Source organism: Meriones unguiculatus, chromosome 20, assembly GCF_030254825.1.
Source record: "Meriones unguiculatus strain TT.TT164.6M chromosome 20, Bangor_MerUng_6.1, whole genome shotgun sequence".
NCBI lineage: Eukaryota > Metazoa > Chordata > Mammalia > Rodentia > Muridae > Meriones > Meriones unguiculatus.
In genome coordinates, this window is record NC_083367.1 from 47,674,924 (window position 1) to 47,699,995 (window position 25,072).

The 25,072-nt window shown below is 41.5% G+C and overlaps 1 protein-coding gene across 3 annotated transcripts in view; it reads left to right on the forward strand.

Annotated features, from left to right (window-relative positions):
• Positions 1-25,072, forward strand: part of Pdss2 (decaprenyl diphosphate synthase subunit 2) — a 216,626-nt gene that overhangs the window by 54,108 nt on the left and 137,446 nt on the right. For all 3 annotated transcript variants that reach the window (XM_060373607.1, XM_060373608.1, XM_060373609.1), the window contains exon 2: positions 14,504-14,638. In XM_060373607.1, the coding sequence (XP_060229590.1) occupies positions 14,504-14,638 (135 nt within the window). The remainder of the gene's footprint in view (positions 1-14,503; positions 14,639-25,072) is intronic.

The following is a 25,072-nucleotide window of genomic DNA, read 5'->3' on the forward strand; positions in this document are numbered from 1 at the left end:
CACATTAAATTAAAACTGAAATAGTACCTTCCATCTTGTGTGGGTTTGAGTAGGTTTTTTTCTTTTGAAGAGCTGTTGTAATAAAGAAGGCAGATACATGTAGTTAGTATAGCAAAAGTTACATTTTATTATTGCTGAGAGTCATCACACAATGTTCACACTATAAATTCCTAATTATGGTCCTAAACCTATTTCCCCACGCCCTCACCTGTGCAACATATCTTAGCTGAAGGTCAGGTCCAGCCTCTATCAGAAGTCTCTGATTTGAAGGTCAGCGTCCTGAGGGGACTTCTTCAGCCACTGGGCAGATCAAGGTGGCATCCCGGGGTTCTAGTTGTGTGGCTGGTTACCTTGAGTGAGTGATGTCATTGAGTTCTGGTTATCAGGTGTAGCCTTGGGTATAGTGGGGATCCTAACTAAGCTATTTTACCCGTCGAAAGGCGTTTTTTACTATGCTCATTACAGGTGGTAAGTGTAATGCCTGGTATATTATCCTTTTAGGCTTAACACTTTCATCTTTCTGGATAAAGTACCTTATATTTACTCACTAATGTATTAGTGAACAATATTTGTAATCTTAGATTATTATAAAATGATCAATGTACTGATGGAAATATGTTAGAAAGAAAATATGAAATAAAGATGGTGGTACAGGGAAATAGATTGCAAAAAAGGTAGATAGTGAGCGTTTTTTAAATTGGGTAGTTATAGAGCTTAAAAACCCTTTAGTATCTTTTAGTTTAGCTTGCTGTGTCAGTTAGAAGCTAATAGGCTCTTCAGCCTGAGTCTGCTAGTGGTAGCCTAGCCCATTTGTTCTACTCTTAAGTCCCATTTCCTTGTAAACACTGGAGTCACAGACACGTTTCAGCATCCACTGGTCCGAAGTCCAAAGAATGACAACAAATAACTTGTAATTAGGTAAGAGTAAAACAGTAGTCAAATTGTAAAATTGTAGTCAAATCGTAGGTTTTGAATTCTGACTCTTATTTGCCTTTGACCTTGAACAAGAAGCCTTGTCTCTCAGCCTTGGCTCCCATCTGTAAAACAGGGATCATTGTAGTGCCTACTCTGGGTTGCTTGTGAAATATGAATTGCTTTCTATCTCTGAATCCTTATTGTCTATCAACTTGTCTTATAAAAATCAGTAAAAAGGAGAGGCCGAGAGATGTCCATTGCCTTATTTAGGAAGTTAGGGGAGAATTGCTTTTTTTCTCATTCCTAGTGAAATGAAGGCAATTGTCAGCTGGCCAGTAACTAGAAGAGAAAACAGAAGGAGAAATGTCAGCCTAACAATTACCACAGCATTCTCAGCATCTTCTAGGCTTTATTGCTGAGGTGTTATCCTTTGCTCTTTGTTGCCTGTTTAAAGAGTTGCTGAAGTTAACTGTGCGTTCATGTTTACACATGTGTGCAAGAGCCCCCAGAGACCTCTGGAACTGGGGTGATGGGTGGTTCTGAGCACCATTTGGGTCCTTTGCAAGAGCAGTTGGTGCTCTTAACCGCCGAGCCATCACTCCAACCCCTTTGGTGCCTTTCAAAAGTGGATTATTGTGGACTGGTTCAATTGGCAAAGCACTTGCTCTGCAAATCTGGATTTTAATACCTAGTAGGACAAAAATCTATGTAGTTTGGTTTCATACAGGGTAGAACACAAATCAGCAAAGCTTTACGTCATTAAGCTTCAAATGCAGGCCTCCTTTTTGTCTCTGAAAATAAAAATATAGAAAGTGTACAAATTATTTCTGTGGAGAAATTTGTATTTTCCTAATTTTTTAAAAAGGGCTCAAGGTACTCAGAATGAAGGAAACATAATTTCCTTTTTTCAAAGATATGAGTCTATGAACAGTTTTAGAGGCTCGGCTGTCACAGCCCACCAAAAGGGTACAGTGCCATGGACCATAAGCAGGACCTTTGCGGGGCCTCATTTCAGTTTCACACTCCTTGGCTAGGTAGGAGCTAGACCTTGGCTTCTCTTTCCATCTGTGAGGCATTTATTTACTTATTTGTTTGCTTGTTTGTTTGTTTATAAAATGCCAAACTAAAAGGTTTTAGTTTTTAACCTGCACAGTGCTCTTATTGTATTGTCAGTCTTTAGGTCTGTGTGTGAATGGGGGTTTGAGAAGCCTCCACTCATCTGGTACTGTCGCCTGGGAGCCTTGTGGAGCATGCCCAGAAGCAGGAGGCTACACCCTCCTGCTGGTCCAGCTCTCAACACATCAGAACTGGAACCTGAAGACATTTCAAGGAAGTGTGCAGCAAAAATGAATTCCTAGTTTTTTTGCACATCTCTTACCCATAAAGCACTCTGCCTGAACTTTAAGCCCTCTTCCCTGTTTACTCCATATTTTAATTCTGTTGCAATTGTTGTCTCCCTTCATTGGATGGATATGAGCTACAGAGACAGATATCAAGCTGGACCTCAGGTCTCTCCCTTGTCAGTTACATACTTTGAGACAGGATACACTATTACTTTATTAAAGTTGACTATCTTTCTATACCAGGTGTTATTCTAAACACTGAAGATACAACTGTAGGTAAGTCCATGTGCTGTAACATGCTCACAGCGAGCGTAGTCAAGGAAAACCACCAACGTGCATGATACATTACAAACATGTAGCGTGTCTGAGGATACCAACTACCTTGGAGAAAAATAAGCTATCCCCATGAACCTCAGTGTCCCTATCCACAGAATAAGGGTGATGGCCAGCACAAAGATGTTAGGCCAAACGAGACGGCATTTGTGAAAGCTGGTCGACACAGCTGTATGAAACAATCTACCTACTGGAAATGTGGGGAGTGAGGTTTCCTCCCTGTCAGTCTTAAGAGGGCATCTGCTCTGTTTTCTGAGGTGTAAATTGGCTGGGATTACCTGGATGTAATTTATTACTACCAGCTCTCTGTTAAGCTGGTGCCATTCTGTTCATTAATTGGCATATAAGTGAAACTCTAAGAAAACGACTTGTATTTTTCTATTGACACATAGTTTGAGAGATGGTCTTACAATGATCCTTTTCTTTTAACACCTCCATTGGTGGCCATTTAAAATATCTACTAGGTCCTGAAATTAATTAGGTGGTGACATTATTGGTTATGAGGGCTGATGGGTTTAACTTTGGCAGTCAGTCATAGGGTCTTTTCTTTGGGGAACTCTATGTAGGAGAGGCACACACAAGATTTGTGCCCAACCATTCTTGTCACTTCTAATTCCCCTATGTCTTGGTCTCTTGTATCCTAAATTAGTGTTGACTTTGGAGAAATTAATGAGATTTCCTCTAAAATTTTGCTCTTCTGAACCCTAATATTGCAGTAACAGCGTTCTATCTTATTTTTCCAATCACTTTTGAAAACACATTTTTCTTGCTAAAATCTGTTGCACTTCTCATTGCTCTTCACCTCCTCCTAATTTGCCCTTGAGGTATTATCTGTTTCTCTGTAAATTATATCACCATTTCCCCCCAACTTGCTGATTTTTCCTGGCTTCCTCCATCTGCTGTTGTAGCTTTTACATTTGGCTGTCTCCTTTGCTTAATGTTATGTACATACTCACTATATGACTGTTTACCTTTGTCTTTTCAACTTGTTCGAGTACACATTTTCGCAATTTTGCACAGTTGGACTTCATTAGCTACGAAGACTGATATTCTTAGCACTAGATATGCATTACTTTCCTGTAGCAGTTGTTGTTAAAACAACTACATAGGAGACTAAGTGAAACCATAGAAAGTGATAGATCAATAGGAGAGAAGTTGGTTATTTTTGCATTTGAGTGGCAGAGTCTATTGGAATTGACGCTTTGAGTGCAGACAAGCACGAAGTACTTTGGGAACATGCTTGTTCGGTTCATTGTGTGCACAGACGAACTGTGGTAGTGGGTAGAAGAAGGCGCCGAACATTAGCTCCCAGCATGGTGCTGCGTGTGTGGCTGTGTAGCGCAGCCATGCTGGCTTTCTCTCCACCCTCTGTCTTCCTGACCCTTTGCTTCAACACTAAGTTGGTGCTTTATACTATGAGCATAGGGGACGAATACATAAGCGCATATGAGCTCACTCAACAGTTTTTAGTGTGGCCAGAGATTACTTTTTAAGTACTTCATTTCACCCATCAGTTCACTTACCACATCTTTGTTGCTGTTGTTTTCTGACTGTAGGTCTAATTTTAAGGGGGTGGGCCTCATCTACCTGCAAAGGTGATTGCTTTTGATGTTGGGTTATACTTAATTATTTCAGTAAACCGCTGATGGTCAGTACTCACTTGTGCAAAGCCCCTGGCTTGATTTCCTCTCCTACTCACCATTGTACTTGCTCTTTTCTGTTCTTTTTTCACTTTTTTCCCCCAGGTGTCTGTCTTCTGACACATGCCCATTAAACCTAATTGCAGCCTCAGGAGAGCGTTGGCGAGACAGTCCTTGACACTGTTGTCTCTTGGGGACTTAATTCAGGTGGGGTGTGCATGTGGCCCTCAAGCCATGTCAGTGGCTGCTGTAACTTCCAGATTCTAAAGGCTGGTCACCTCAGGCCCTAAGATTGTTTCAAGTCTAGGACAATTTAGTCTTTGGATAGAAGTGGCAGTAATAATACAATTTGGGTCATTTTGTCAGTGGAAATTAACTTCTAGCTCTCCTGCTAATTTCACAATCCCGTGACATTGAGGCTCACTTTAGTGACACTCAAATTATAGTACTTGAAGACTGTTTTTATGAGTGTTAGATTTTTCTTTTACAATGGAGTAATGTTGTCATCAAATTGCCGTGTGTGTGTGTGTGTCTGTCTGTCTGTCTGCCTGCCTGCCTGCCTATATCACTTCTTTGATAACATTTAATGTTGGCTCTATGTCTAAATCTTAGTTAATTAAATCACTTAATATAGGTCTCAGCCTGGTGGAGGTGGTGCACACCATTAGTCCCAGCACTTGGGAGGCAGAGGCAGGTGGATCTCTGTGAGTTTGAGACCAGCCTGATCTACAGAGCAAGTTCCAGGACAGCCAGGGCTGCACAGAGAAACTCAGTCTTGAAAAAAACAAAAGAACAACAATAAAAATAAAAAAAAAAACAACCAAACATCACAAACAAATCTCTGAGGAATCATCAAATGTGGGTTATTTTATTGTTTCTTCAAATGGGAAAACTTCTTTTTTTTTTTTTTTTTTTTCAATGCAGTTTATTCAGGAACATTGAACAATCCTCGGACCCCGGGGAAAGCCAGCCCACAGCTTAAATAGCCTCTGGGTAGCCAACCCAGGCGTGCCACGGGGGCAATGCAGATAGGTCCACATACATGGAAGCAAGCCAGATCCTCGGCCTTAGCCAAATGTGGAGTTGTTCCTGACAGAGAGTACTCACCATTGGGAAGGTGGAAGGCGGAAACCAGCTCCATCTTTAAGGCATAGCATTCTGCAGCTCTCTACAGTTCCCCCTTTTTGTTTTAGACGCATCAGGCAAGAGTAGAGGTCTGATCTCTGATATTAGAAATAAATTGGGACTTTGTACAGATGTTCATTTAGGTGTCATCCACCCAAAGAGCATCGGACCCGTCCGATACCTTTTTCTCAGAGGCGGGACCTGGGGCATCAACCCGCATGCAATCAGACATGCTCTTCTCTGGGTCCAAAGCGGCTGACCCTGAGTGCAGTGCTTAGCCTCGCATCCTGAGCGTATCATTTTAGCTTTTTATGGTATCCAACCATGCTTGGGGAGAATGTCCTGCTTCAATGGCTGTAAAGGCCTGAATGATCATGGCTGCATCACACTGTTGTGAGACTCTAACTTGCATATATACCACAGGCAAACCAAGGAGACCAACACCAGAAGGCCTGCTAACACTCCCATGCCCGCCCATTCCTTCAGATGATTCATGGCTGCAGCAATCCATGTTGATAATCCTGTGGCTAGTCCTGCGTGGGAAAACTTCTTGAATTTAAAAAATTTTGTTGTCTTTAAAATACAGGCTTTGGTGAGGTTTTATTTCATTTTTCTCCAGACTTAAACAAACAAACAACAATAACAAAATGTAAGACAACTAAGAAAATAAAGCATTCATCTGTCAGTCAATACTTGTTTCTGCTTGATACCATGAACTTTCCATCATTTAGTATGTATATATGTGTGTATGTAGAGTGAGGCAGGAACACAGAAATTCAGATCACGGATCTGGAAGGCTAACCCTCCTCATATTGCATCTAGCTTTAGTCCCAGGGCTTGTTTCTGTGCATTGCCTTTTTGGAAATGATTTGACACAATGTTGGCATAAGCCTGCAATCCCAGCTACTGAGGCAGAAAAGTCCCAAGGCTATCCTGAGCTACATGGTGAGACTCTGTCTCCAATAGCAAATGACCAGGGCTTCGTGGGTAAAGCCACTTGCAGACAAATATGATGTTTAATCCCTAGGACTCACGTGATGGAGATAAAAAACGGATTCCCACAATTTGCCCCCCACACACACACATGCACACACCAAATAAATAAGCAAATATGAAGGCTCCCGAAGGTCCACACTCTGAAACACAAACAATTCTCCTGCCTCTGCCTCCCAAGTGTGGCTATAGGGGTGTGCCACCACAGCTGGCTTATTCTCATTTAATTAAATTTACATTTCCAATTCTTTTAATCTAACATATTACATTCTATGAATTGAAAACTGTAGTTGTAGTTCATTAGTTACGCACAAATTTAATTTAGTGAGTTTCAATCAGCAAACAAACTGACAAAGTTCCCCAAGGTAGGAAAAGGTCAGAGTATTCCCAGGACTGTAGTCGGTCTTGGTGCTTCAGGAGTGCCTGTAGTTTGTCTTTTAGCTGGGACATAGTTATATGCATTATTAGGAGTCTTATTAATCAAGCTAACCCCGTGTTTGTTAGAATTGGGCATCCATCTTTTATATGTGTCTGAATGGGCAGCAAATCGTAAAACATACTCTGTTTGTAGGTTTTAGCATTAGAGGGAGTTCTCTATCTTGGGGTGATTCTTTGCCACCTACAATTTACAGAGAGGGGGCTTTGAGTCTATTTAATGATAATGGTTTCTTCTAAGTGGTAAGTTGTTTTCATGTATGTATGTATATATGAATGAATGTTTGGTCATGTAGAGGCAAGAGGACAACTTTGGGTGCCATCCACCTTTCTTGTGTGTGTCAGGGTTTTTTACTGGGCTGGCTTGGAACTTGCCAGGTAGGCCAGGCTATCTGGCCATTAAGCCCCAGAGACAAGTTTCAAGAGTAAGTTCTCTCCTTCCACCAGGTGAGTTCTGGGGATTGAATTCAGGTCGTCAGGTTTGGCTGCACGTGTCTTTACCCATAAGCAATCTTAGCAGCCTAGAATTCTGAACTCTTAAACATAAATCTTAAAAAGATCTTCCCATGGGGCTGGCAAGATGGCTTCGTGTTTAAGAATGAGTATTGCTCTTGCGGAGGTCTTGAGTTTGGTTTCCAGCATCCACAGCAGGCAATATATAACTGCCATAATCCAGGGGCTCCCAAGCCTCTGCCCAGTGCAGGCACCTGCACTCACCTGCACATAGACAAACGTATTCACAGTTTAAAACAATAAGCCTTCTTTAAGAAGAAAATGGTTTCCTGTGCCCTAGTTCAGCACTCCTTTGGATCCTTACATTTTTTTTTTCTTCTGTAGTCTCAGTTCCCTGCTCTCTGTGGCCATCTTCCTACCTCACTACTGCCCTTCTTTTCTGCCCTGGCCACTGAGTGGTTCAGCTGCTTCTTCAGCCGTCAAAACAGCTGGGTGCCTGAGCCCCTTTACGTTTGGCCACCATCAATGGACCCGTTCTGCTGTTATCAGTTACCTGTCTTCTGTTTCTGATACTTCTTTCTGTTACTAGCCTGGTTTGTCTAAGGGGAGTAGATAAGGAGAAGCCATATTGGGGGCCTAATGTTGAAAACCCAGAGCAGCAGGAAACATGGTGAAGTACCTCCTAGCTGACTCACTGTACCTGAGGAATCTGCTTATATACCCCCCGAAGAATTTGGACCAGCCACATCCATTTCTTTGGGGTAACCATAACCTTGTCTCAGCACCAGTCATAGCCAGTAGAGCAGTTATCAACCTGATTCTGTGACCCTTTAATACAGTTCTTCAGGTTGTGGTGACCCCCAACCATAAAAATTATTTTTATTGCTACTTCAGAACTGTAATTTTACTACTGTTGTGAATTGTAATGTAAATATATAATATGCAAGAAATCTGATATGTGACCCCTGTGAAAGGGTCATTCAGCACCGCCTAAAGGGGTCTGGACTCACAGGTTGAGAACCACTGTCAATGAGGCTTGCCTGTGTTTTGGAGAAGTCACCAGTTACAGCATTACCTGTCTTAGACCACTAGGGTAAATACTTGTAAGTGTAAATGGTTGCTGACTCATCCAGGGTTCGTACAGGCATGTTACTGGGACAGTCAACTGAAAACTTTGCATAGTTGTCTCGAGGCATAAAAGATAGGGCTTGTGAGCCCAAATCTTGGCACTTCCATTGCTAATTGGCTAATGTGTCCAGTAATTATTAAATTTTTCCAAGCCTCCTTGCTGATTCCTTGTTTAGAAAGGGATGTTGCTAGGGACTTCCTGGCATGGGTTTTATGAGGAAGCAGTGATGCTCTTGGATTTATAACATGTTATAGTTGTTATCCGTGTCATTGTTGCTAATCATTTTATTACTCAGTGTGTTAAATGCTGAACTAGAAGCTGATAATAAGCATCTCAACGCCCTAAAATAAGCAGCCACTGGACTGGTGAGATGGCTCAAGGGGTAAGGACATTCTCTGCCCAGCCTGATGACCCAAGTTTGATCCCTGTGATCCACATAGTCACTGTGTCATAGTAGAAGAAAAGAACTGATTCTGGCAAGTTGTTCTCTGATTTCCATTTTCATGCGTTTTCTATTTTTGGACACAGATTTTCACAACAAAAGTACTCATCATACACATACATATATACATACATAGGTGCATATATACATACATACATACGTGCATACATGCATAGATGCATACATACATACATAGGTGTGTACATACATACATACATAGGTGCATACATACATACACAGGTGTGAACATACATAAATACATACATAGGTGCATACATACACACATAAATACATGCATCTGTGTGTATTTAAAGGAAAGTATGTACCTTAGGCTTTCTATTGCTGAGATAAAGCTACGATCAAAAGCCGCTTGGGGAAGACAGGGCTTGTGTTATTTTACGCCTTGTAGTCTATCATCCAGAATGGTCAAAGCAGAAATGTGGAGGCAGGATCTGATGCAGTGCCCATGAAGAGTACAGCTTAAGGACTTCCTCAGCTGGCTTTCTTGTAGTTCCCAGGATCCCCAGCCCATGGGTGGCACTGCCCTCTCACATCAATCATCCATCAAGAAAATGTACCACAGGCTTGCCCATTGGCTAGTCTGGTAGGACCTTTTTTTTTTTTTTCTTTTTTTCCCCGTTGCAAAACACATGAGGATCTTTTTATTACAAATTATTGCAAGCTGTAACCTGGGCTCACACCCCACCGCTGAAGCGGTGCAAGCTGAGAGCCTGTTTTGTTTGTTTGTTTCTTGTTTTTGTTTTTTTTTAATTGAGGTTTTCCCTTCCTGAAATGACTGCATCTCGTGTTGAGTTGACAGAAAACTAGCCAGTACAGTACAGTTTGGCCTTCGTTTCTTTATACTGCATGATTGCAGTCCTCTGCTCCCACCATTAGTGTGTATATATTTCTTTATCTATGTCTTGGAGACTTTTTTTTTTTTTGTGGGTAATATTGATTACTAATTCTTTCTAAGTCCCCTAAACCTAGGAATTCCCAAGATTTCATTTCCATATATGTATGTATGTATATATGTATGTAGTTAGTTGGTTAGTTAGTTAATTAGTTAGTTAGTTAGCTAGTTTTTTGAGACAGAGTCTTGCTGGCAGACTGGCCTTAAACTCACTATGTAGCCTGGGCTTCCAATAAACTTTCAATCCTCCTACATGTTAGAATTTCTAATACGGAGCTCTAGAGGCAGAGACAGGTAGATCCCTGAGATGGAGGCCAGCCTGGTCTACATACTGTATTCCAGGACAGCCAGGGTTATGCAGAACTCTTTCTGTCATGTTTTTTCTTTCTCCTGTCTTCTTTTTCGCCCAAACACCTTCGTCCCTCAGTTTCCTGTGTTTCAGCATCACTTCCATGAAGAAGCCTGCTAAATTGATACCCACAGCATTTCCAACTCCCCACTGAGCGTCTCTATTTGGAAATTCTCCTTGCATTCAAAATTAATATGTCAAAAACTGAACTCATCAATTCCCTATAAGATTTGTTTCCAATCTCTACTAAGTATAGCATCATTACCTTTAACAAAATGTTCGACCCTTAAATTCACCAGTGCCTTTCCTTTCTTCTGCTCTTCCCTCCCTGTGTCTCCCTCTTCCAGTCAATGACCCTACTACCCATTGCTACCTCCATGCTGCTGCCATCTTTCAGCTTTTCTTCATCCTTATTGCCACTGCTTTAATTGAAGCCCTCATTATCTCTCCCCGGGCTACTATGTGAGGTGCCCCCTTACTGGTCTTCCCTCTCATTTCCTCTGCACCCAACAAGTCATCACCATGGTATTAGGCCCAGGGAAGAGTTTTAGTCTTTAGCGCTGATTGCATTATCTTACTGACAGATTGCCCAAGCACACAGATTGCTTATAGAAGTCCAGAGTACACCTGAGTCCCAAGGCACTTCATCCTTTGGCTGTCTGTTTTACTCTGCTTGTTTACGTGAATATTATACCTAAAGGGATAGCCCACAGCTTTTCTGGACCTGTTCCCACTCCCCTTGGTATCATAGCTTCTCCTTTTCCTTACTATAATAACAGTCCCACTTCCCTGACCTCCCATTCACCACTCAAGGAATTTTGACCATCTCTTGGTCTGAGTAGTGAGGGCCACCTCAAGCAAGAAGCTGTCTCTGTGCACTGTTTTGTGTTATTCTGCTGCTTTTGTTCTCTGTTCTTGATAGTTTTGAGTCTATATTCAAGTGGATTATGAGCTTCCCATGATGGCTGCTTTCTTACAGCTCCTATTTCTTTGTATGGCCCTCCATCTTGACATATTTGTATTAAAACAGAACTTAACAGGTTGTATTTTTAAAAAGTGTCGCAGCAGTGATTTGAGAGCTTGAGATAGTGGATTGAATTAAGGAAGAGAAGTGCATCAATCCTTTTGGATAGATGTGATGGTGCAGCAGAGCTGAGCCAGCCCTCTAATGTGTGTGGCTACCTGCCCAAGGCCTCATCTGCTCAGCCTACCCACTAGGATTCAGCCCCTTGGGTGGTTTGGTCATCACTGTGGAATCTACACTAGAATTTTAGGAGAGACGAAGCTTTCAACCAAGCTGGGCATGGTAGCTCACACCTGTAATTCTAACACTTGTATAACAGAGGCAGAAGAACTGCCTCAAGATCAAAGCCAGCTTGGGCTATACAATGAATTTTAGGTCAGCCTGGACTTCAGAATGGGTTGGGTTTCTTGTTGTTTTTCTGATTTCATTTGGTTTTACATCCAAATATAATTTATAGACTTTTTAGAATTAATAGGATTTTAAATCAGTTATATATATTCATATTAAGTGATTTTCTAGGACTGTAAAAAGTGCAGATTTTACTTGAATTGAATTAAAATGTTATTTTAGGTTTAACTCATCCCTAGATGTGCATTAAGCCCCATAATTCTTGATGAGTATCACAAAAGTCACCTCTCTAGGTGGCGTACACCATTTGGTTACATGCCCTCCCCGCCACCACCCCGTCATTTTTCTACAAGGATAGACTTTTGCTTTGTTTCATTTCATTTGCTTTAAAAAAAAATGCTGTAGTGCCTCCCATTGCCCGCTGGATAAAGAGTAACCCTCGTGCCATAGAATGGTCAGCCTGTATGGACTAGTCCCTGCGCACCTGTCGGCCATTCTTGTGCTGTGAACACAGTCTTCCTCCCCTTCTCCTCTCGCACTCCTTTTCTGTCTGTTCTTCCTTTGGACGTCAGCTCCGTCAGTACTTCCCTGAGGAAGCCCCTGGCTTTCCGGTTGTAGTGAATTCTGTTACGACTTCTTATGGTGTTCTTTCTCTCGTTGTCCCTGGAAACATTTGTTACGATTGCGGTTTTACTCCGTCAGTGGTTATGTCCATTTCATCTGCTAGGTCCTCAGCCCTGTGACTGGTCTCACTTGCTGTTGCACCTGTACTGGCGCAGTGCCTGTGTGTGGATGGCTTCCGAGGTCATGAGGTGAACGGATATTGAGTGCTGAAACTTGCTTACTTGAACCAAACATAGACAGTTCTGCAGTTTTAGTGAGGAGGAGTTAGACAATGCTAAGCATTGCTTTCATTTACAACACTGATAACAGTAAAGGGCTTCTCACTTTCATATTTGTTACACTTGTTGCAGGGTATCAAATAATAGAGTAAAATGAAATTTATTCAGAATCATAAGATAAGGAAAACCCCTGGATGTCGATGGAATGTGGCAGAGTCTGTATCACCCCTTAGTCATTTCCAACAGCAAGGGCGAAGCATGAGCAGAGGCTGCTCTGGTTTTCTGTTCCTGGAAAACCATTTGGTCTGCTGAGACTGCACCTCTTATTGTTCGTCTTAAAGTGTGCCGGCCTCTCCCTCCCGCTGTGGAGGCCTGTCCTATGAGCAGCACGTTTCTCAGCAACCTCTCAGCTGCTCTCCTCTCTGACTGTTCCTGCCGTGATGCTCTCTGCTTCCGCTCCACGGCCCTCGCTTCTCTCCAGAACACTCTCCTCACTTGTGCTCCAGCACAGCTCCTCCTGACTCATTAGCTCTCCCGGCGTTCTTTTTGAGCCCCCGGAAGTTGTATATCCACCTCCTCAGCACTTGTCTGGGTTCTCACAGCCCTCATTCATTCACTAACGCAGTTTATACCATATTTGACTAATGTTTTTAATCCAAAGTGTTATTTATACAAAGAAAGACCAAATCTCACTAGGGTTAAACATAAATTACTGTTCACTGAGTTTTTGACTGAATAAAATTGAGAATACCAACACCATCATTCTTCTGCCTAACAACCACGCATGTGTCAGTGCAGGTTGAATATCATCTATCAAAATGCTTGGGACCAGAAATGATTCCGACTTGAGGGTTTTTCAGATTTGGGAGTATTTGTGTGGTCTCTAAGCTGTTTGTGGATTCCTAATCTGAAGTAGAAATGCTCCAACAGCCAAGACTTGTGCAGTCTCTCTGTGATTTTGCCAGCCTCTGTATATGGTTCCGCTGACCAGTACACCTCCTTAGGAGAGTTAGTCTTCAAAGTGCCCCAACTGTGACCTGGATTATAACATGTAAGTTTAGCAGTGTCCATGTGAGATCACAAAGTTCTCATGCCCAGAAGCAAGAAGATGTCTTCTTTTCGTTGTGAGTGAATATTAAGCTCTGGACCGTTATCATATCAGTGCTGTTTTTAAGGACATTAGTGGACTTCAAGAGACCGTGTTTGAGAAACAGTTAATTTGCTCAAACTGTTCATCTGCCTGTAGGTTGTTAACTCTAGCCTTGTATGACTAAGAGTCGGAAGCTGCTGTGCTTTTTGGAACATTCTCTTGCTTTGTCAACCAGCCTATTTCATATTCTTTTTCTCATCCTTCACTTCTAGAAGAGGCAGATGTTTCAATGAGACAACACTGGGGTGGGAATTCCGCTGGAGATCTAGTACTTGGTGAAGTAAAAATTATGGGCGATCATGCTTACTGTAAGAGTGGGGAAGACTTGTTGAGACATGGGAATCAAAAGTAGGGGAAAGAAGTGTAAGAGATTGAGAAAAAATAGGTTGCCAAAACAACAACAAGAATATAGCTTATGAAAAGCTTCCTGCCGTCTGCTGCCGTGGCATTCCACACGTTGCCCATCCATTCAGTGACTAGAAAGTACGCGATATTGCTCTTGTTTTATGGAACAGGTAGGTGACAGGCTCTGAGTTGTACAACTGGTGAATGACAAAAGAATATGCCAAGCATAGGCCACCCTTCTGGCCCTGGAACCCGCTGTGGTAGTTTGACTTAACAGTCAGTTTATTGCGAAGCAGTTTAAGCTGTAGCATCCTTTTGGTATCAGAGCAAATTATGATTGTGAAGGATAGCTTGGAGTGCAGCATGGTGGGAGAGAGCTTATTGAACATGTGGAAAGCCATGGATTCCAACCTGGTACCAGTAATAAAAATGAAAGAGTTCAAGTTATGTGTTAGCCAGTGGAAGGATCCAGAAAGAGAAGGGAGCCATGTTGCCAGGGTCACAGAGAGTGTTACCTTGGAAAACTATGTTACGTTCTCTAGCTGTCTTCAGAACTTGTTGCTTCTGCACATTATTCTTTCCCCCTTCAATTCTCTTTATTTTCTTTTTTTTTTTTTTAAGTCCCCTTGCTCTGTGTAAAAATTTGGGCATTGTTGTAGCCATCTTGTAGCTCAGTCTGCCCAGTCTGAGGAGAGTATGCCAACGCTCTTCTCTTTGTCAACAGGGGCCTTGTGCATGACAGCCGGCATAACCTCCAGCTCCGGGGCCTGGTGGTGCTGCTCATTTCTAAAGCAGCAGGGCCCAGCACTGGGAACTCTTCATGTGAGAACTACAACATGGTCAGTGGGATATACCCAAGGTAAGTCCGCCGGAGTTTCTCTCTAGATTGTGGAGACACTGTTCATCCCCTAGTCATGGCTGATTCTAAGTCAGATAAAAATTATATATATATATATATATATACTATTCATGATTTATATATATTTAAAGCCAATTATATGTGTTTATACATATACATTACATATACATATATACACACACACACACTTCTAAAAATAGTTTTGGTCCCTGAGGTGATTCAGGAGTAAAAGTTCCTGTTGATAAGCCGGCTCAATGGCCTAAGTTTCCTACCCAAGGACCTATAAGGTGGAAGGAGAGAGCCAACTCCAAAGCCGTCCTCTGATCTGTACTCTGATCGCTGTGTGCACTGTAGCCAGCATCGTTTGGTAGACCTAAGTATCTTCATTGGAAGGGGTCTACTAGCATCAGGCTCATTCCTGAGTTGATTTATATCTGTTTTATGCTGTTAGGTCACTAATTATTTGTGAGTTGCCATCTGATTCTCTGAATGCTGCCAGAAGAGTTGTCATCCTCACTTTACTCCTGAGAAAACAAATAAAAAAATCCTGAGACATTTTCACGTCACCTGCCACAAATGCAGAAAGTTCAGACTCTAGGTCACTTCTCTCCAAGTCTCCTCATCCACCTGTCTTTTCTCTTTCAAATAGTTTCTTTCTCCTGTGCATTACTCTAGATATTAAATTGGTGTGTCCCCCAGATCCTCCTGTGAGAATGTCTTCAGAAGCTTGCAAATGAAAATCTACCTAGATGTATAGGTACCTTCTCCAAACCGCCTCTGTTAGAAAAGTTTATAGAAAACACGTGAGCAACTTTAGTTCCAGTTATGAGAGCAAATACACAAAGCTTTAAAATTATTGTTAGCAACTCACTGGTAGTGACAAGCAAACGTCAGCCATCTCCATCCTGTTGGGAGTCCCACTGAATTGCAGCTTCCTTGCTTTGAGCCTGGCCATGCATAAGATACGTCAGCTATACTTCATTATCTCTCATAGCCGCTTAAACACGCCACTCCATACATTGCAGATGTTCGCAAGTGAACCCTTCCCGCGTTACAGAAGCGATAACCACTCCAGAAGCTAAGAGTTATCAAAAACCTCCTGGATAGGAGGTGACAAAGGTGGATGGAAATCCGGTTTTTATTCTAGAGAGGTAGGGGTTCTGTAACTCAGGGGCCCTTGCCTGTGTGCATGTGGCACCCCGTGATATTTGCTCAGGTTTCTACTTTTTTATCACCCTCTCTGAAATAACTGTATGGTTCATCCTTACCATATGGTGTCTAAGCAGCCTGAGTAGAAATTTGTAAGTGAGTAAGTGCACTCAGCCACATAAAAGCTTCCCAGATAAAGCCGTGCATGAGAACACATGCCTGTGTACCCAACACTTAGAAGATCACACTTGAGGCCTGCCTGAGCTAAAGAATGAGACCCTGGTCCCCCTCCGCACCCCCCCCCAAACAAAATCACCAGAAAGCTTTTCAAATAACCTAAGTGAGTTTTAAACTTAAACATGTACAATCTCAATTATGTTTAGAAATAATCCTAACATATAATTCCAGACCATTTTTTATAATCAAACTTGATCTAGTAATTCATCTGTTGCTGGGTGTTTTATGCACTTGATAATATAAAAGAGTAATTTGGCACAGGAGTATGAGAAGCCACTAATTTGTTTCTGTACCACTGAAGGCAATTTGTTTGTCTCCTGCTTCCTTAATTATTCAAGTGTAACTTTTGCTAGAGGCTTGTGTCTGTAACGCCACAGTGAATTATTTAACATTTGAGGAAAGTACTGATTTGGGAGCTTTTTAATTTACCTCCAACTACTGGAATTTATATTGTTGGTGTTGTTTTTTTTTTCTCTTTAGCTTGACTTTGATGTCATTTAATGGGACCTGAGTAAATTACCTAAGGGACCCAAAGCAAGTTAGGTGATCTTTTTTGTTTGGCCTCAGGACATAACTGGTGCTGTGAATGTGTCTGCAAACTTATCCCATAATAGCTAAGAGAGACAGAATTTAGGCTACAATGTAATAGTGTATTTGGGGGAAAAAAGGCAAGAGACCCACATTTATAAAAACGTGCTATAAACATATACCCAGGCCTTTTGCCAACAAGATATCAGGTTTAGAGTTTACTTTTATCAGTATTAACCTTTAAAAACTGAATTATAAAGCCAATAAAGATTTTAAAAAGGGCCTGGAGATAAAGCTCAGTGGTTAAGCACTTGTCTTAGCATGGTCTAGTCTTTGGGTTCCGATTCCATTATGAAAAAAAAAAAAATTAACTAAATTTGTAAATATCTCTAACCATAATGAGAATTTTTTTGTAACTTCCCATTCTACTAATGAATGATAGAATATTTTTTGGTTTGGGTACTAAAGATATTTTGTACCCAGGAAAATACTTATTATACTTAAATTGAGATTTTTCTAATGTAGTATGATTATTAAATTTAAAGAAATTCAAGCAGTTGTCGTTGCTGTTAGTATTATTATGTAGGTTGCGTGTTCTTGCTGTGGAGTCCAGGATGGCCTGAAACTCGCTGTATAGCCCAGGATGTTACTGAATTCATGATCCTCTCGCCACAGCCTCTCAAGTACTAAGAGTACAAGTGTGTACAAGAGTAGAGTAGGCCTGGGTGAAGTTTTTCCCAGTGGTTCATCTTTCTCAGTTGTTTTGCAAGAACCAGTATGACCTATTCTTTTGTAACTAGAAGTTAAGAACAAACCCCAGACTATACACATTGATGCACTATCTGGAGCATGAAAAGCCAACGCTGAGGAAAGAAGACCTCAGGTTTAAGACCAATCCAGGCTACATAGTGAACTCGCTGGCCCAAGCTGTTTAAGAAGACCCCATGTCAAAAACCAAAACAGTCCCTGCCAACGGAATACAGTTTTCCCCCTGAAACAATGTTAACAAACACATATTCTTTTCTAGTACCCAACTAGGCTATGTTTCCCAGCTTCCCTTGAAGGTAGCTGGGTTATCTGTCCAAAATCTAGCTAATAGAGTTTTAGCAAAAGTGGTATTTATATTAACAATGTAACCCCAGTAGTTTGAAGATAAATTTAAAAGCTCCCAAGTTAATATTCCCCTCAAATGTTAGATAATTCACATTATAGATAGAAACCTCCAAGTGTTACTTACCGCTTCCTAGCCGTGGAAATCCTGCGTGGTGATGCATGTCAAGCAGATGCTCTTGGAGGCCCATTCAGGAAGATGCTGTGGTCTCTGTATCACTCCTTGGAAGAGCACTGGCCTGCCTATCCGTATGGAAAGTCCACTGTAAGTCACTTAAATGGATGCTCACTGTTAACAACAGCAGGTGTTAATAACCTAATACACCTTTCTGTTTGGGTCAGTGCTATCACTGCACAGTTAAGCCTGTATCCTCAAAACCGTCTTAATCTTCGTAATTCCCACCATTTGTGTTCTATGCCTGTAAGCCACCCATTCACATTTCTGCAGGTTGCCTTTTCTTGTCATCTCCACTCCCTTGTTTCGGGCCTTTGTTACTTCATTTCTAGATTTTAACAACAGCTTTCTCTGAATGTTCCTCTTTCCAGTTTTACCTTTCAAGTCTTGCTAAGTTAAATACCTCAAAGTTCTGCTTTGGTCATTCATTACACAACTGTTAAATACTTCCTATGTATCAGCCACTATACATTCTGTAGGCAATAGACACTGAATACTGTAGGTTATTTGTCCTCAGAGACCTTAGCATCAAGCTAGAGAACACTTAAGTGTATAATCAGCTCTAATACAGACAGGAATGGTAAAACATGCCTGTAATCTGAGAACCTGGGAAGAAAAGACCAGAGAATTGCTGTAAGTTCAAGGCCAGCCTGGGCTATATAGTGACTGTCATGCTAGCCAGGGCTACATGGTTAGACCCTGTCTCAAAGAAAACAAAAACCAAACCAAGTGCAATACCATGTCATAGATGCTGTGAACTGAGTATGGACAGAGCTCTCTAGCAGACCTAAGAGTGTTGATAAGAAAGGAGACCATCTTATATGACAAAGACCATTTAGGCTTAGAACAGAGAGCTTAGAAGTGAGCCCTGAAGATAGCCAGGTCATCAGTTCAGGGAAAGCAGGTGAGTAAGAGGCACCGTGAAGTGGTTCTCCCTAGGCAAAGGCACTGGGATACTGGCTGACCAAAGATGTGGGCTCTCCAAGGACCCGGCGGATTTCCTAATAGCCACTCAGTTCATTATTGAGACATGAATGACTATATGAATTTATAGATCTGAGACTAAATTCATTATATGTGTTGTGGCTTGAACTGCTATCCCAAGATTCATATGCTGAAGTCTTGTTCCCTAGTAACTCACAGTGTAGCCTCATTCAGAGAAATTACTTTTTCCCCTCAGAGGTACTCAAATTAAAATGAAGTCATTGGACTTCATTGGAATTATCCTCAACCTAATACAACCAGAGAGAGTCCTTTCAAGGGAAAAGCCAGACGAACACACACACACACACACACACACACACACACACACGAAGACTACCCTGTGAACCTGGTAACTCAGGTTCCTTGAGCCAAAGAGAGTAGAGTACGGCAGAGTCTTCCCTCATAGCCTGAGCAAACTCATACAGTGCAAACAAGAAGCCAAAGTAAGACTTGAAGGGCCCAGAGAACTCGGCTTCTGCCTGAGGAGATGGTGGGGGGTGCACAGAAGGCAGCAGGGTGTGCCTGGAACCTGGACAAAGACAATAGCTGCCTTGGTGTAGGCTTGAGAGAATTTTTGTTGTCTTTTTTTAAACACTTATTTAGAGGGCGTGGAATATGTCATGACACATGTGGAGATCAGGGACAAATTTGCAGAGTCAGTTTTTCTTCTTCCGTCCTATGGGGTCCCAGGTATTGAACTTAGGCCATCATCTTGGCAACAAGTACCCTTACCTGCTGGGCCATCTCACTGGCCTGAGAGGATGTTTTTAAAAATTAAATGAGGGCTAGTGAGATGACTCAGTGGGTAAAGGTCCTTGCCAAAGGTGCCCAGTCCCAGAACCCATGTAAATGTGGAAGGAGGGAACCAACTCCATGAAGTTGTCCTCTGACCTTCACATAACAACAACAACAACAACAATGCTTTTATTTTTTTGAAGAAATAAATGAAGGTCAGGCTTGGTGCCTCATCCATCTAATACCAGCACTGAGGAGCAGAGACCAGAGTATAAGTTCCAGATCAACTGGGATAGATAGTAAAATCTTATGTAAGTAGATCCTAAGAAATAAGTAAATGAGGACTGGTAGTAGAGCCCAAAGCACTTGCCTGACATGCACAAAAGGAAAGGAAAGGGGAAAGAAGAGAAGGGAGGGAGAAGAACAAATGCAGGGGCTAATAAAATATATGTCCTAGGACATAGTTAGTGTTTGCTTAGCAGGTGATCCTGAGGTGGGGCTGGTAGACCCCTTGCCTAGCATGTGCCAAACCCTCAGTTTCATCCCCAGCAGTGTGCACGCACACACGCATGCACACACACACACACACACACACACACATACACACACGAGTGACTGTATGACATGAGGTCCAAAAGAAAGAGAATTGGCCAGAGAATTACAGGAACAGTGTGGGCAGTATTTGAGAGGGAAAAACAGAGACTTGGAAAGGATGGCTAACTGAGATTTTACTACAAGCACGTGGCTAAATATTGCCTCAACCACATTCAGACCTCCAGTGTCTTCTAACTCCATCTGCTTCTTTCCTGCCAGCATTTCCCAAACTGCTCTGGAGTTTATGGATGTCAGTAAGTGTATAGTTGAGCAAAAGGTCAATCAAATCAGCGTGTGCTAGTGTGCTAGGTAAAAAACAGATTTTAAAAGATTTTTCCATTTTAGAATACTCAGGAGTCATTATTTACATAAGGTATACTCTATGAATTCCTAAAAAGACACTTTTTACTAATTATTTGACGATAGAATGTTTTAAGCTGTCAACAGTATATCTTGTAGAATGCTGCAAACGTTAGGAAAATGTTATTCTGTTTCAGAGTGCCTAACCTGGAATCCTATTGGGAATTCTGTGAGGCAGAAATACGCTTTTCCTAATGAACAGCCAGGTCTAGAAAAGCAGCTTTCTGAATTCCTACCTGATGGGGCCAAATAAGGAAAGAAATATACGGTTAAAAATTGCTTGAATTTTTAAATTGTATCCAAATTCCATTGCTTATTGAGTCCCTAAATAAGCTAAGGGCCTCAACTTCCTTTCTTGTCACTGTAAATACTGTACTTGGACAAATGCAGTTAGGAAAATTTTTGGTTTGGGTTTTGCTTTAGCTCCTAGTTTCCAGTTTTGACCATCATAGCAAAAATGTCACAATGGCAGGAGCTTGAAACAGTTGGTGACATTATGTCCCCAGTCAGGAGTGGGCAGTGACGACTTGTCCAGCTCAGATCGTGGCCACCATGGTGATGGATCCCGTCACATCAGTTAACACTTGACAGTCCTCACAGGCATGCTCTTGGTGTGTTAGGTGTTGTCAAGTTGACAACACCACCTCTGATATGTAAGCTCTCTGGCTCCTCACTGCTCTGCTGGTTGGATTAGAAAAGACATGTAGCACTCAAGACCACAAGTTCAAGGACAGCCTGCACTACAGAGTGAATACCCAGGCCCCCATGGCCCATCCTGTGTCATTCACAAGTATCATCTCCTATTTCCAAGCCCCGTCCTGCCGTTTTGTGTCCTTTACCAAACTGATCACGCTCTGGTCAAGGACAAGCACTGCACTTACCTTGCATACTTTTTTGTTACCAAGTGCCTTGGACATCGTGCCCACTTAAAGCTTTATCATGTCTCCATTATAACATAATGTTCTAATCTAGACAGGAAGAAACTTTCAGATCACATGTTTTGCCTTTTAGGCAAACAAACCTTGTTATATAAAGCAAAATATAATACAACATTTAAAGAAAGGAAAGGTATTAGTGGAATATCGTGAAAAATAATGGAAGAGGCTGAAGAGATGGTTCAGTGTTTAAGAGTGCTTGCTGCTCCTGCAAGCAAGAGAACCCAGGTTCAGTTCCCACCACTCATGTCAGGTGGCTCTCAACCACTCACACTCTCATACAGTCCCTCTACTCCATCCCTACACACACTTAAACATAATTAAAAATAAGTCATTTTTTGAGAAGAATCAATTTTAAAATTTTTCTTTTATTGTTGAAATTATAATGTAATTATATTATTCCTTTTTTCTCTCTCATATATTGCTCCTTGCTCTCTTTCAAATTCATGGCTTCTTTTAATAATTGTTGTTGCATGCATAATATATATACATATATAAACACACAGACATGTAGATATATAGGTGTGTATTATATGTATGTTTATGTACATATATGTACCTACACATATCTATCTACCTGCTCAGTCTGTATAGTCTTGCTTGTATATATGCTGTCAAGACTGACCACCAGGCATTGTTAGCCAAACGGTGTGCTCCTCTTTGGGGAAGATTATTTCTCCTGCTCTCAGCGTTCGTTGGTTGCCTGTAGTTCTTTGAGCCCTGTGAATTCCTTCCTCTACATTAGCATGTTTGTTCTTTTGTTCAGCTGTGTTTAGGTAGTCATTTTTATGAGACATCATGGTGTAACTTCTGACATTAGTAGGAGATATAATCTCACAGCAAACTCCCTGATCCTCTGCCTCCTATGATCTTTCTGCTCTTCTGCAATGAAGAAGGCCCACACACCTGAGTCTTGGGTGTGTGAGTTGTTTTGTAGGCGTATTAGTTGAGACTGGGCTCCACAGCACTGTATTGTGGTTGGTTGTGGTTTTCTGCAATGGTCTCTATTACAAGGAGACGTTTCCTTGTTGAGGGGTGAGGACTATACTTATCTATGGGTATAAAGATAAATATTTAGAATGTAGTTGGAGATTATGCTGGTTTAGTAAAGTGGTAATTGTAGTTCTCCTCCAAGATCCATGACTTTGCCAGGCCTGGATAGTTGGGTAGATTGAGAAGATTAACTTGGTAATATTTTTCCTCTAATTGTGGAGATTATAATATAATTACATAATTACATACTTTCCCAGCCCCAGCCCCACCTTCTATATCCTGAACCCAATATGGAACTCACACCATACTCATACTGGCTGGCTTCTTGAAATTGTCTCTCCTCAGGTTCCAGGCATGATTTCCTTCTTGTTGATTGGATCTTATGTCCAATTAAAGAGCTGTTGGTTACTGCCACAGTATTTGTGCCACTACCACACCTTTGGGGTTATCATGCTAGTCATTGTTGTGATTCATAGGTATGATAGTGGGAGGGGGCTGTTAGTAGCTTCCCTCCTTTGGAAGCTTGCATGGTGCCTTCTGGTACCATGAAAGTTAGTCCTCAAGGAGGAGGCACTCAGAGCTACAGAAGTCTCTGTGAGCACCTCAGGCAGAAGAAAAATGATCCTGGTATTGGTAAGGTCAGCCTAGGTAACATGACTTAGCATGTACTTGTTTGTTATTATTTACGCTGCCTCTCGACAGCAAGTGAGTAATGACTAAGACACAGGTCAGTAGTAGTTTGCTTGCCGAGCACCCACACACTCCAGTCTCATCACCAAAAGAAAAAGAATAACATTATTTGGTATTTATTTGTTATGTTGAGAAGAGAAGATTGAATGTCTTTATGTGCTTCTAAAAACAGTCGAAAGGGATTGGAGCAGTTGCCTAATATTTAAGAGCACTTGCTGCCCGTGCAGAGCACTCACACTGGCCGGGGACCCAACACCCTCTCCTGGCCCCCATAGACACCTGTATGCACATTGTGTGCATACAGACAAGCAAAGACATAAATATAAACTCTAAAACTAAAAGTTGTTGAAAGAATCACATTACAGCCACATTATCCCACTGCATAGCAGTCAGTGGATACTTGATCATGATAAATTATTGCCACTAATGTATTTAAAGGGAAGACATTGCTAAAATGGCTCCAAACTCTTAAATTAAAAGTTTTGATTTAAAAATATTAATATATTTGACTGTATAAATAATTCTTCAGTGGAAAAAACTTTGGTAAACCAAAAGACAATTAGTAGGCTTCAAAAATATTTATAACTTGCATAATCAACGACCTACATTTTAACCTCTAAATAAGTTGAAGGTCTTATGTAGTTGGAAAATGTCGATATAATAGAAACATTAACAGAGGACAAGAACGGACAGCAAACTCAGAAACCTGGCTGGAATGAACTTTTATCTTTTAGGTTTTAGATCAAATAGCATATGAAAATGCATAAATTGTAGCTTTTTGTCTAATTAAAAAAGATAGGAATGAAGCTAAATGATACAGATTAGCTTTCTTTGTTTTGAGATAAAGTCTCATTATGTAACACAAGGTGGCCTTCAGGCCTCCCTGTGTAGCTCAGACTGCTTTTGAACTTGTGCTCTTCACAGCTCAACTTCCTAGTGGTGGGATTACAGTCCTGTACCACCACACCAGCCTCCAGATTAGCTCTCTTAGAGTGAGCCTCCACGTTAAAGATGGCACCATGGCCGCTAATTCTTCGTTCAACTCAGTTCTTAAGTGAAGTGATCATGATTCAATTATATATATATATATATATATATATATATATATATATATATATATATACAGCTGTTGGGCCTTAAGGCTTATATCTGTCACCTGGCGAGGAAGCTCAGCTGTGCAAAGCATGCCCACATACTGGTCTTGCAGAGGACACAAATTTAGTCCCCAGTCCCCAGTGCCTAGATATATAGCTCACAACCACCTGTAATTCCAGCTCCAGAGCACCCAAGCCCCCCCCCCCCTTTGGCATCCTCAGATACCTGTACTCACATACCTACACACAGACACAAACATGTACACATGGTTAAAAGTAAAATACATCTTCAAAAAAACAAAAACAAAACTATGGGGCTGGAGAGATGGCTCAGAGGTTAAGAGCACTGGCTGTTCCTCCAAAGGGCCTGAGTTCTATTCCCAGTCAACCACATGGTGGCTCACAACCATCTATAATGAGATCTGGTGCCCTCTTCTGCCCTGCAGGCACACATGAAGGCAGAATGCTGTATAAATAATAAATAAATAAATCTTAAAAAAAAAAACAAAAACTAGCTAACAAGCATGGTGGTGCACACCTTTAATCTAGCTCTCAGGAGGCAGACCTGTCTCTAAGTTTGAGGCTAGCCTAGTTAAGGGCTACAGAGTGAGAACTTGTCAAAAAAAAAAAAAAAGCATTTATCACTATCACACACGCACAAAGTGGCTTATAAGGCTGGTGAGATGACTTCGTGGGTACAGGCATTTCTCATGCAAGCCTGGTGACTTGAGTTCAATCCCCAGACCAAGCCAATGGTGAGGAGAGAGAACACACTCTGACCTTCACATGTGTGCTGTGATGTGCACACCTGCACATAGCATGCACACACACAGAATAGTAAGAAAGAAAT